The 12,514-nt window shown below is 39.6% G+C and overlaps 1 protein-coding gene across 2 annotated transcripts in view; it reads left to right on the top strand.

Annotated features, from left to right (window-relative positions):
* Nucleotides 1-12,514, top strand: part of LOC119903932 (ephrin type-A receptor 6-like) — a 189,507-nt gene that overhangs the window by 163,389 nt on the left and 13,604 nt on the right. Inside the window, exons 9-12 of one of the 2 annotated variants that reach the window (XM_038720244.1) lie at nt 6,150-6,220; nt 8,415-8,540; nt 9,052-9,237; nt 9,699-9,852. In XM_038720244.1, coding sequence (XP_038576172.1) covers nt 6,150-6,220; nt 8,415-8,540; nt 9,052-9,237; nt 9,699-9,757 — 442 coding nt within the window. In that variant the 3' untranslated portion in view covers nt 9,758-9,852. Of the gene's footprint in view, nt 1-6,149; nt 6,221-8,414; nt 8,541-9,051; nt 9,238-9,698; nt 9,853-12,514 lie in introns of those variants that run through there. The other variant, XM_038720243.1, reaches the window with a different exon arrangement.

Here is a 12,514-nt window from a genome sequence, read left to right as displayed (position 1 = left end):
TATCTGTGTCCGGGATCCCACAGACTTCACTTAGCTGAAGCCCAGTCTGGCAACCTGCGGCTCGTAGCCCTCTGACACCTGCTCTAATCTGGCAACCTGGATTATGTTAAGTCTTCAAAGAGGAGGAGGTTCCCATGTGATCACATGAAACCACACACAAGTGAAAATGCCCACATCACACTAGCAAGAGAAAAGGAGAAAGTGTGTGTAGGCCCCTGACAAACACTTTCTCCTTTTCTCTTGCTAGTGTGATGTGGGCATTTTCACTCCTACATTATTCCATCATGTCACTTTGCCACTTTATTTTGCTTGGTTAACGCAAAGATGTTCTTGTGCTGAAAATATAGTTTCTATTAGTTCTGTCCAGGCACTGCATTTGCCAATTTTCCTATCACTTGGTGTGGTTTAAATCTGTAACGCATCTTTAGTCCCTTTAGTGTAACTGGTTAGCTCAGTTGGTAGACTACAGGACTCACAGTCAAAGGGCTCTGTGTTTGATCCTCTTCTTTTTTATCTTTTCTTTAATTCTCTTCGACAAAGTTCTTATGAAGAGACTGTTTCACATGCTCACAATAAAGCATGTGCTGGACCATGTGCTGGGCCGTGTGCATTCCTGCAATTGGTCCACATCCATCAACTTATGGACTTTTCATTCACTCATCATTCCCAGGCAGAGGAAATTCCTGCACTTCTCATTCAGGAAAATCCATTTAACGTTGCACATTTCCCGATGAACCTTCTAAATATCTGTTGGGAAATGTGTGATTGGATTCCCCTGAATCTCTTCCTAACAACTTTGTTGAAAGGGATTATAAAAGACAAAAGAATTAAGCTCACAATCCTTTAATTACAATTCTGTTCTGTTCTGTCCTCTACTAACTAAGCTAACCAGCAACTGCAAAATATTTTCTGAAATTATCCTTAAGTAACGCACCTGCCAACCCCAGTATTAAGCTATCTTTTGATATCTCAAGATCCCAAGAAATTGATCCCCTTATATCAGTAACACTATTCGTTATTTGGAGATCTCAAGATAATTATCCTGTTATCACAGGAAAACGGAGTAAAAAAGTATTTGAATGGATGCCCGCTTAGGGCTTCCATACTGTGGGACTCAGGCCGAGATGCAGACTTCTGTCACTCACCTACGCCAGTCTCATCTCCAGGAGGGAGATAGCATCTCTCATGTGGACCACAGTGGGTGTGGAGGCACAGAGCTCAGGGGGAAGGGTCTTGTCATGAGTATTGACAGTGAAGAGCAGACTCTCCTCGGAAGAGATTGTGTGACTGGGCCTCTGTTTCTGTCTCTGTTGGGGGTTTGGGCCAAGCCTCTGGGCTCTCTGCTACTGCTTGCTGCCACTCCAAGTTTCTGTTGGACATGCATGTAAATTTGATGGAAACTGTTCATGTCAGACACTTATTTGAATACACACCCGCAAAAGGAACACTTTTCACTAAAAGTAATGATGGCAATTTGTCTAGGTAGGACCTAGTAACACGTCCACCACAAAGAAATTCTAAATTAACTGTCATCACATTAACAGACGGGACACTGAAGCACAAGGGTAAATGCACAGATATTAAAAGCATGTCTGTTCCACATTCTTAAGAGTACTGTATGTGTCACTAAATTATCATCTCTGAAAACCAATTTAATTTCCCAAAATACTGTGAAGTAGCTGAGGGGGTTCTTTACATGTCAGATCGGTCTAAAAAAAATGTATTATTGAATTTTTTCTTTGTTTGTTTTTTCTAGTCTGGGGGAAAATGTGCCCACCTTCATCCACGGCAACTGCAGACAGCATTATTAACTTAATATACAACATGTGAGCAAATAGGAATTTAGTCACAATGTCAAGTTTAGTCATTGCTGTGGGACTGCATATAACAGCCAGCAGAATTCTATATTCTATCTAATAAATTATGAAATATGAGAACATTTAGGGATCCACCAGGGAGAAGTGGGAGTGAGTGTCCCTCATGCACACAGTCATTAATTAAGCACTCTACAGCAAAATAGGTTTCAAAATTCATCAGTGATTCAGCCTGTAAGGTAACTCAGAGCACCTTCCTTCCTTCATATGATTATTTTACAGCTCAACAGTCTTGTCATGTTTGATTGAGGCCATTACCAAACATTTAGGTAATGGCTAAATGGCTAAGAATTTGTTTCAACTAAACTAGAGTTGGTGATTGATGGAAGAGTGGAAAGACTTTTTAGTAAGTTTATTCTGTTTCTGTCAATTTTGAATGAAGTGTGTTTAATGATGACCTGCAAGGTTAAGGTATTTATCAATGCAGGATAGCATTGCGATATAATGGCCGTTTCTGGTTAAACAAAAAGGATCTTACTTTTTAACAAAAATGTCTATCGCTGCAGGGATCCTTTCCATAATGTTGTTGGACATACTTTCACCTCTACGTACATTTCTCCTCAACAGCCTTTGTAGCAAGTGTTGCAGCTGCTGGCTAAGGTGTAGAGCTCTATATTTCGGTGAATTAAGGGTTTATTTCCACCAAACCAGAGCTGGTGATTGGTGGAACAGTGGGAAGACTAACAGAAATGGTTTTGGTTAGTGTTGTGGTGTGTTTCATGATGATCCGCAAGGTAAAATTATGGTTGATCTACAGTACATTTGTTTTGGTCTGAGTTGCTGGTGTTGTAGTGCGACATATAGTGACAGCGAATGTCGCAAAAAGCTCCTTTAAAGACATAGTAAGTGATTGTAATCCAATACACATTTTGTTAAATTCAGCTAATATTTCCTCATGGGTTGCTAGCTCTCAGTTTTGTGTATTGCTCTACACATCCCTGGCTCTGTAAATGGAAAACACAGAAAGTGGTGCGGACCTTGCCACACAACATTGTTCCAGTTAATCAGCAACAGGTGGCGTTAGTTCTCGTGCACAGAAGCACTGACAGAGAGAGTTCTATACACTGGAACATTTGTACATGCTGGACTCCAGGCACTGTGAAGAAGGAGAGTTCCAAAGAGGAGAAGTTCTAAAGAGTATAAACAAATAAAGTTATTTGACCAGCCAAACACGAAGGCATTTCAACGTTGGAGAAACCTCCAAGATTTGAAATTTGGGGGGTCAGAGCTTCTGTGGGAGCACTGAAGGGAGGGGTGTATTTGTTTGGCAGTTGAGTTGAAGTATCAGCAATCCTTCTGTAGAATCACTTACTCTCCCTTTAAATAGTAACAGTAATAAATAAATAATAACTTGAAATGATGGGTGTCTTTCTGTAGCAAATTGGTTAAAAATTGCTTTGAAATGGCACCAGAAGATATTTTTCCTACTATGAGATTCCAGAAATGTGTTGAATGTAAACATGTTCTTGTTTTCAGCAAAGACTAACAACTTTTGATTGTGTTTTTTTTGTGTGTGTTTTCTTCACTTTTTATTTCAGAGTAACATCCAAGCATCTATTTGGATCAGTTCTTCCATGGTCTTTTGCAGATGCTGTCATCTAATCTCTCAGCTTTTCAGACTTTCTTGGCAGTGGCTTTTTATCAGTCGTTGGCTGTCTCCCGGTCTCTCAGTGCCCAGATAAAGTCTCACAAACACACAAACACACAGGAAGAGGACGAGCGAGCTTTTGCATTAGCAAGTGTACTTTCCTTCTATATTATTATGTTGAGAAAATAACATATTATTCTGTCTCTATCTGCCTCCTCATTTTCTTAAGAATTTTGAATCTGTGTGTTTCTGAATCTGAATCTACATCTTCATTACTTACATTACAGACTCTTACTGCCTGCCAACATCTTTCTTCAATTGATAAGTTCAAATGATAAGTCAACCTTGCAATATTGCTTTGTTGGATTTTTACCAGAAAGCTTTAAAGTACTGTTATATGGAGCTGTTTATCTATGAAGATGCCATGGATTGTACATTTGATCGACAAATTAGCCTCTGAGATATTACTGTACGTCTTTCTCCGTCTACCCTTGGCGTCAACTTTATGTATGGCTTGCTTGCTCGCTCTCTTCCTACCAGCTTTTTTGCTGTATTGTTCCATTTATTAGCCCTCAGCAGCCTCCCATACTGCTGCAACACATCCTTATACCTAAATGACAGAATAGGTCAATTGCCAATCACTCCCGAAACAACATATAAGAATTTTCCCCAAAATTACATATATGACCATTGGAAAGTACCAATGCTAGGTGAACTGAACCTTAAAGGGTAACTTTGGTATTTTTTAACCAGAACCTTATTTCCCCATGTTTTTTTTTGTTTATGTGACTAAATGGGACAACTTTTTTGGAAACTAGACAAGTTTTGAGCGAGCGTACTGCAGTCAGCAGCAGCAAAAAATTACTGTTTTTATCAAGGGAGTCTGTTGGATTTGACAATAGCAATATAGTGACTGTTTCTTGTTTAAACAAAAAAGATCTTACTCTTTAAAAAAGGTCTCTCTCTCTGTAGCAGTCCTTTCCACAATGTTGTCAGACACTTGTAATAACAATCTGAGCCTTTCAGTGGCAAAAACAAGCACTTCAGTGGAAGTGCTTTTAACAGGGCACAATTGCCCACAAGGATTATGTTGCAGCCCTGTTTCACTTCTGCAACACGCTCACTCAATACTGTCCCAATTAATCACATTGAAAGATAAACATGGGAAAAATACCCAGGTGACCCTTTAAGTATGTTACATAAGTCACGTTTAACATCTGGTTAACGTTGTGAAACGGTTGCAGTTTGGTTAGAGGTGCATCTCAGTTCTTACATTTCCCTGACTTGCGTCTCTCCCTAATCCAGTGGGAGGGACTAAGACGTGAGGAAATCATGTGAGGCCAGAGGAAACAAGGAAATATGTTTTTAGAGAAGATGTCCTTTCCTCTGAAGCATCACACAAAGCGGCGTCCATCTGGAGTATGTGTCTGCACACATGTCGCTGCATGTTTTCTCTCTGTAGCTCAATTTTTAACTCTGTAGCTGTTTAACAAACACCTGCACATGAAGAACAATGTGCATTCTGTATTTATACTGTGTACTGTGTCCTGCTCAGAGGTACAGGATCATTCTTACTGGAGGAATGCCTTTATATTATTTATTAATTGTTTGCATCTGTATTGATATTGTTGTTAATTTATTATTGAATAACCCAGAATATGATTAAGGTGTCTTTTGTACATTGGAGATCATTTATTGGGCTGATTCAGGGGAAATTGAAATGAGGTAACTCATATCAAACCCTCAGGAATTATCAGCCTCACATGTGACTAAATGGAAATAACAATAGATGATGTAGAAAGCGTTTTTGTGCTGACAGATAGACTCTCCGACTCTCTGGCTTTAATTGTCTCCGTAATAAAAGTTAACTGGGGGAAATAACAGATCATGAAAAGAGAAATCTTTCTAATAAATGAAGAAAGTTTTTTGTGGTCATTTTGGTGTTCAGACCTGCAATGAACACTTATGTTTAACTAGGTGGTGAATCAGAAAACAAATCAAATATGTAACTTATATAAAATATAAAACTGTTATCTGTCTTCACTCCGGTATGAAACTCTAGATCAGATCAGTCCTATCAGTTGCACCGTCCAATCAATAACAGATATCTAACATGGGGGTTTGTTTACCAAAAGTAAAAGTAGTAGTAGTAGTAGAAAAAGTAGTATTAGACTTATGTGAAGGCTGCCCTCGTGTATCCTCGCTCATGGCTCCTCAGAGACCTTTCATCACTCCTCGGAGCACAAATAACAACTTTGGGACGGCCTGCAAGACAGTGAACCAGAACGGCTTCCAGTTTAAGCGAGGATCGAAGAGCAAGGAAATGTCAAATAAGAGAAATGAGATATACCTTAGGTTTAGGCAACAAAACTAGTGAGGAAAATATTGTGGTTTGGGTTAAAACAAACACTTAACAGTAGTGTATTGATCTGAATAACATTCTCTGAAAATTGTCATTCAGCATGATCTTGTATAAAGCAAGATGAAGAACAAGAAATCACAAACTCTTCAATTGACAAAACAAATAACTTTTAATTCCAGGCTTCTTGAGGGGCCTCCCCATGTACCTGTCCTGGATAGTTAGTCCACTGTGATGCTTCATGCAAAAACACTATTGCACAGATAATATTTGTGCACATTTGAGGACAGTCCCTTTAATTCTGTCCATTATTCTATGTGTTTTCCAGGTGTCAGTGGTATTTTAAGGCCAAGATGACTTCAGAGGAGAAAAGAAGGACGAGTTATCAGAATGGACATGGTAAATCAATCAGTCGACCTCTTCCTTTCTTGTTATTTTGGATTTTTTTTGTGTGTATCTAATTTTTGTGTTTTCACAAGTGTCACGTAGCAAAAAGACTGAGTCAAGAATAATTAATTTCCATATTTATGGTAATGATGGTAGGGGGCAGCTTTTTAGTATTTAGTTTTATATTTTAATAAAAATGTGAAATCTGTTTGGCATATTACATGATGTTAGTGTTGAGCATTCCTTTTGCCAGAACGCCCAACCATTTGGTGAGAAAGTGCCAGGTTTTATTTTGTGTCTTTGGCAGTAAGTGAGTGAAAAAACAAGAAAAGAGAGAGATTCTGTAAGCCACAGCCACCAGCTCTTCTCTTTGCATTCAATATGCGCTATGTCCTGCTGTATGGATCATTTCCCATGTGTTTCTGTGCCTATGCATGTTTGAATTTTGCATTACAAGCTGTTACAAAATGCATAGACATTGGCTTGCTGTTATAACAAATGCTAGCAAGAAAAGAAGGAACAAAATGCGGAATTAAATGATAGTTTCAGGAATTGAGATGTCAGAGAAGTCAAAAGAGCAAAATTCTTTAAAACCCCACGCTCTTTCATCTTTCTGTCTCTCCTTCCTCTCCCTCCCGCCTCGCGTCAGCACTCATCCTCACCTCCCCTCAGGTTTCACTTGATGTTCTACATGAGGCTTTCTTTTTCCTTTTTTCTTTTTTGTCTAATCTGGTTACATAGCTTCATCCCCAAGCTGTCTGCTTCTGCACTCCTGTACCTTTCCATCTCTTTGGCCTCTCTTCTGTTTTTTTAGTTTTTTTAATACCCAACTTTTCATCTCTGACTTTAAAAAACACACATTAAAATGAGGGCTGTAAATTGAAAAAAGAAAGATGTTGCAAAGACTGGGGCGAGACAAGGGAAATTTGCAAAAGGAGAAAGAGAGAGGAGAGAGTAAAACGAGGACGAGCGCATCCAGGTTGAAAGTTAGAGGAAGAGAGGAGAGAGGACAGCCAGAAACAGATAGCACCAGATTAGTTTGAAGTTGGCAAACTGCCACATTCGACACACACCTTGAGGGCGAGTGTCTATGTTCACTAAGTCCAAACCCCGTATCTCCTCTGTATTGTCTCAGGTCTCAGTGTGTAGTGTCAAGCGGAAGTCTTGAGAGGAGAACGCTCAGGGTCCTGAGGGTTCAGTTCATACATCAGAGACAACTGATAGTTGCTTTTTTTGATTTTTCTATCGATCCCTGAAGGATCCCCCCACACACACACACAGACACTGGGAGGTCAGGGTCAGTGCCAGAACAGCAGCAACCTGTTAAAGATTCGCCAACTTGCTCATTGACACTTCAACAGGTTAAAAGACTCATTGAGCTACCCTGCTGCCTTGCAGCAAAAAACTGTGTGTGTGAGGTCACATTTTTGCTCTTGTGCTATGCTACAGAGCAGATATTGAACATCAGACAGGGTAACCCGCGTAATTGCCTCCCAGCTCATAATCAATAGTAGTGGGGAAATGTGTCTCTACGTGTCTGGAACCTTTTGTTTAAACACTAACCATTCATTGTTCTGCTGGTTTAGGTAAAATCCCATGATGCACTGTTGATACAGTATGGGGAAAAACTGTATAGAAAGAAATACATAAAAGTGTAACTTTATCTAAGATGTCCGGTGTGGACCACTGTAGACATTTTTGTCACTGTGTTTACTCTATGATGTGGAACACATGTCAAAGAATTGAACCTTAGTTGTTGCAGTCTCCAAAAGTTAAAAAGAAGCTGGAGAGTTCAAACATTTATCAATTTCTTTCTAGCTTTCTCTTTTAACTACTCTGCTCATTAGCTAACTAGTTTTCCCATTCCTTCAATTACAACACAAAGATGTAATGGTGTTAAAACTAATTCAGGTTGGTGTGAGGCTTATTGTAGCTGGTAGTTTCTTGGTTATTTTGACAATAAATACATGAAAGATCAACGCCACATTCATATGTTTTCCTATTTGTGGCGATGTATCCGCCCAACCGACCCACAGTGACCCCTGGATGGGTAGTGTTTGTAGCAGTAGTTGTAGAGTAAGTGATAGTGATGGTAAAAGCAGTAGCAGTGAAAATGTTTTATACATTTAATTTGAATTTAAAATGTATGTCCTTTTCATCGCACTCCAAACTCATTGTCTCTGCATCTTTTTCTCTGTCCCCAAAGTCCCTTTCCCAGGAATAAAGACATATGTGGACCCCGATACATATGAAGACCCCTCACAGGCCGTCCACGAGTTCACCAAGGAGATCGACCCGTCCAGGATCCGCATCGAGAGAGTGATCGGAGCCGGTATGCACACACAAGCCTGCGCACACAGTTACACACTCATCCACTTGTGTTTCACTGATTCGTACTATTTCGCCTGTAGGCGGAAGAGGATCATTTCATGTTGGTTGGAATAACAATAGCTTTAAATGTGCCATAGGAGATGAATTATTTTCATTCCACACATATAATTGCGGTGAACCCCCTCTACTCCATTGTACACATTAAAGAGGGCGCCTTTTTTTCCACTTCCCTGTGTCTCACTGTCATTTTCTCTGCATACTGTAGGAATATTAAAGCTTTAACAGGTTTAGAGAACAAAAGAAAGTGTAAGATTAGATTCAAGGCTTTTTTAAGAAGGTGAAAGAGAGAATTTCAAGTTTAACTAAACAGAAGAAGAAGCAGTAATGCTGGAGTTTAACTGAGAACTGCAACACTGCCCCCAGGTGGCATACCATGCCTGCTGATTGTGGGGAGTTTGGTGATAGATGCCTTACTGTGTGTGTGTGCGTGTGTGTGTGCGTGTGTTCTTTAGGTGAGTTTGGCGAGGTGTGCAGCGGTCGCCTGAGAACACCGGGTAAGAAGGAGATCGCTGTGGCGATAAAGACACTGAAAGGTGGCTATGTAGAGCGTCAGAGGCGGGACTTCTTGCGCGAGGCGTCAATCATGGGCCAGTTTGACCACCCCAACATCATCAGGCTGGAGGGCGTGGTCACCAAAAGTAAGTAGGATTATGGGAGATGTCATTTAATTCAGGTTGGAGATGTAATACATTTCCTGTGGCACTAATTTATCGACCTGCCTGCTAATGCTGTGTAAGTTATTAATACCACTGATAAACAAAGCTATTTTTAACTCTTCTATGAGTCAGACTCTATTTTAAAATTTTGGTTTTACAGGATAAAATTATTTAGAGATGGAACTCTAAGGCTATGCTCATGCTGGCCAGAAAAATCCATTCTTCAAGTGAGTCCTGAATACAGATATGTTCAGTCACAGTGTGGTTATAAACATGAGAAACAACCACTGTCACTACCTCACAATGTCATCTAGTCACTGCCATACATGCGGTGCATTCTCCCGTGTAGATAAGAACAATGTGTTATATAAACATTTGCAACTCTGTTGTTATGTTTCAAATAATACATCAAAAAATACTCACTTCAGTTTTGTTGTCTGCAGGCGACCCAGATGCTGCACTCACATTAAGCGCTTCGCTTAAAAGCAAAAAGAAAATGTAACAAGAGCATTTGAAATTGCTATCTCTTTACCCATCACACAGTCTGATGGATAAATGTCTGCCTTTGGTTGTTTGAATTGTAAATTGCAATAAAAACTATTTTTAAGGTTGCAGCAGTCTCGTCTTTAGGTACGAAAAAACAAGTTGTGTTTTCCTTAGTATTTAGACGATAAGTAAACAGACTCGGTTCAGTTCATACACATAGTTTTGTTTTGTGTTCATGCCTTGTGTAGAGTATGCATTCTCCTCTACAAACCCATAGTTAGTGTGAGCGTGTGTGCGCATGATCGTGTAAATTCTAATGCTCGTGTTTTGTGCAGGAATATGGTTTATCTACAAAAGGTGTGGACTTGTTAACGAGCTCTGTTTTACAGGGCTCACCCAGCGCAACATATGGTTGTTTTTACAGGGGGTGTATAAACTGAGACATTGCTGTGAATATAAATGTGTCCCCTGAAGACTTTCAACCCCTCCCTCAATGTAGATAAAGGACACTCCTCAGCGATGACCCTGCTGACAAGGATTCAACAGATAAGGGTATTTAAAGGCCAATACTGCCATTAGTGCATTGAAGCTGCTGATTGCTGATATTTTGCACCGATAGATTTTACTGTAGTCTCTGAAGCTATGAACAAATCCTTCCACAGATTATTTCTCTTATAAGAAAAGGAATTCAAACATTTTGAGTCACTGTGCCCATGACAGACCTTTCATCTCATGAGAGGTCAACAACACCGTCTTCTTGAGTTTTTTCACAGCTGTTGATATTACTCCACAGCCAAAATATAGCAAAACGTCCTCATACCTAAACAACAAAATAAGTACAAATAGTTAATATAGCTTGTCAATTGCCTCAAAACAATATACCGCATATGACTGTTCCCCAAGACGGAAAATACAGCGACAGGTGAAACCAGCCCTTAAGTACATTAAGTAAGTCACATGACGTTAAACATGTGGTTAACATTGTGAAACTCACATGACGTAGCCTAAAGGGTCATTTATACTTCTGCGTCAAATCGACAGCGTAGGCTAAGGGGCTACGCAGAGGCTACGCCGTCGCCTGACGTGCACCTCCTCAAAAATGTAACTACACGTCAAGTCGACGCGGACCATAAGCACTGTGATTGGTCGGCTGGGTAGCCTCACAATGCCTCCGAGCCGACCGGAAGTACTCAGCGCTTTGAAGTAACTTTTACTAGCGGCCAAAACGGCGGCTGTAACACAGTGAATCAATATATTTGACCGTCACACAACCGCTTGTTATTTAATTTAAAACTTAAATCGGTGAATTTTGACCTTCTTTCACACTGGAATCAAACCTCTGTCTCTTGAGTGAAAGTCCTGTTTGTTTGACTCCTTCCATCCACACCAACCCCCAGGTGGTTATGCGGATCTTTATACTACATCATCTGATTTCTTCCTTTGCTACCATAATATGGCCACTAGAGATCTCCCCCTAACAATAAACGTAAATGTGGGCTGCTGCACAATCAACCCATACAGATGTTTTCTTACATTTATTCATTTAGCTGACACGTTTTATCCAAAGCAACTTACAATTGCTATACATGTCAGAGGTTGCACGCTTCCACACCAAAGGCATGTATCTTATCCACTATACCATCACCACCCTCTGAATCATATTTTGTTACACTAATATTTCAATATGGAACTTGTTTTCACCAGTTGATATCACAGGAAACGCGAAAACATAAAAGCCTGAAATATATTCAATAAAATGGATTGAATCTAACTTAAGAAGAAAGGTTTAATTGGTTCTTAATCATCTTCATTTATTCAATAGAGAGGGAGTTTTCTGAGCAAACCATTTCCTATTCTTTCCACTTATCCAATTGTGCATGCACACACATACAAACATACACACATAATACTCTAAAACACCAAATCATGCAATCATAAGCCATTTGTGCTTGGCAAGGGGCATCATATAAAGAAAGACATTCATTCTGAGGATCCATTTTCTGTCTGTTTGTCTTTCACATTTTTACATCTGTTGTTGTTCTTCAGAGACTAATTATGGAGAGTATTGTGCTGTGACCGACTGCTATACCTGCTCTGAAATAACAAGGTGACACATAGCAGGTGCATTTTTGTTCAGGCGCTGCACTGGATAACTATATATTGTATCCAAACATTGCTAATTAGCTCAGGAAAGCCAAGCTTGATCAAATAATTTGCTGTCTATCCCGGCTGGACTGGTGTTGGCAGAAACTATATGCAAATTTAAGGCTATAATGATGATTAGATGTTTTTTTGTTTTTTTAAACTGTTTGGTCTGAAGTAAGAAAGGCACTGCACATCCATCTATCCATCCATAAACCCACTGTGCCTGGTGACAGGAATGTAGGGTTGATCACTCCCATGTTGATGATGAGCTTGAAGGGGTTAGATTATTTAATGTTAAAAGTATTCCAGCTGAATGTTAATTGACAATCAATATTTCTCGGTTTTATATCAAGGATTGTTTGGAGCTGCTGCATCACCTTCTGAATGCCACAATATACTTGTTCATAACTTTTGTTCCATAACTGCAAGAGATCAAAATGTAAATGCCCATTTCCAACATTAAAGTCCCTTCCAAAAAATAAAAATCACACAAGAGCAAGTGAAACATGCAGTAAGAGATGAATACTTGGCAATCCAGTGGAACAATTATATTTTGGTATCCAGAAGACCATGGCTTACACCATCTTTTTATATAATTCTGTTGCATTATGGACAGAGGAAGTGTTTT

This window comes from Micropterus salmoides, unplaced genomic scaffold (genome assembly GCF_014851395.1).
Source record: "Micropterus salmoides isolate LMB-PRFRI ecotype aquatic unplaced genomic scaffold, ASM1485139v1 Ms_hic_scaffold_15, whole genome shotgun sequence".
Lineage (NCBI taxonomy): Eukaryota > Metazoa > Chordata > Actinopteri > Centrarchiformes > Centrarchidae > Micropterus > Micropterus salmoides.
This window is presented reverse-complemented; position numbering and strand designations above follow the sequence as displayed.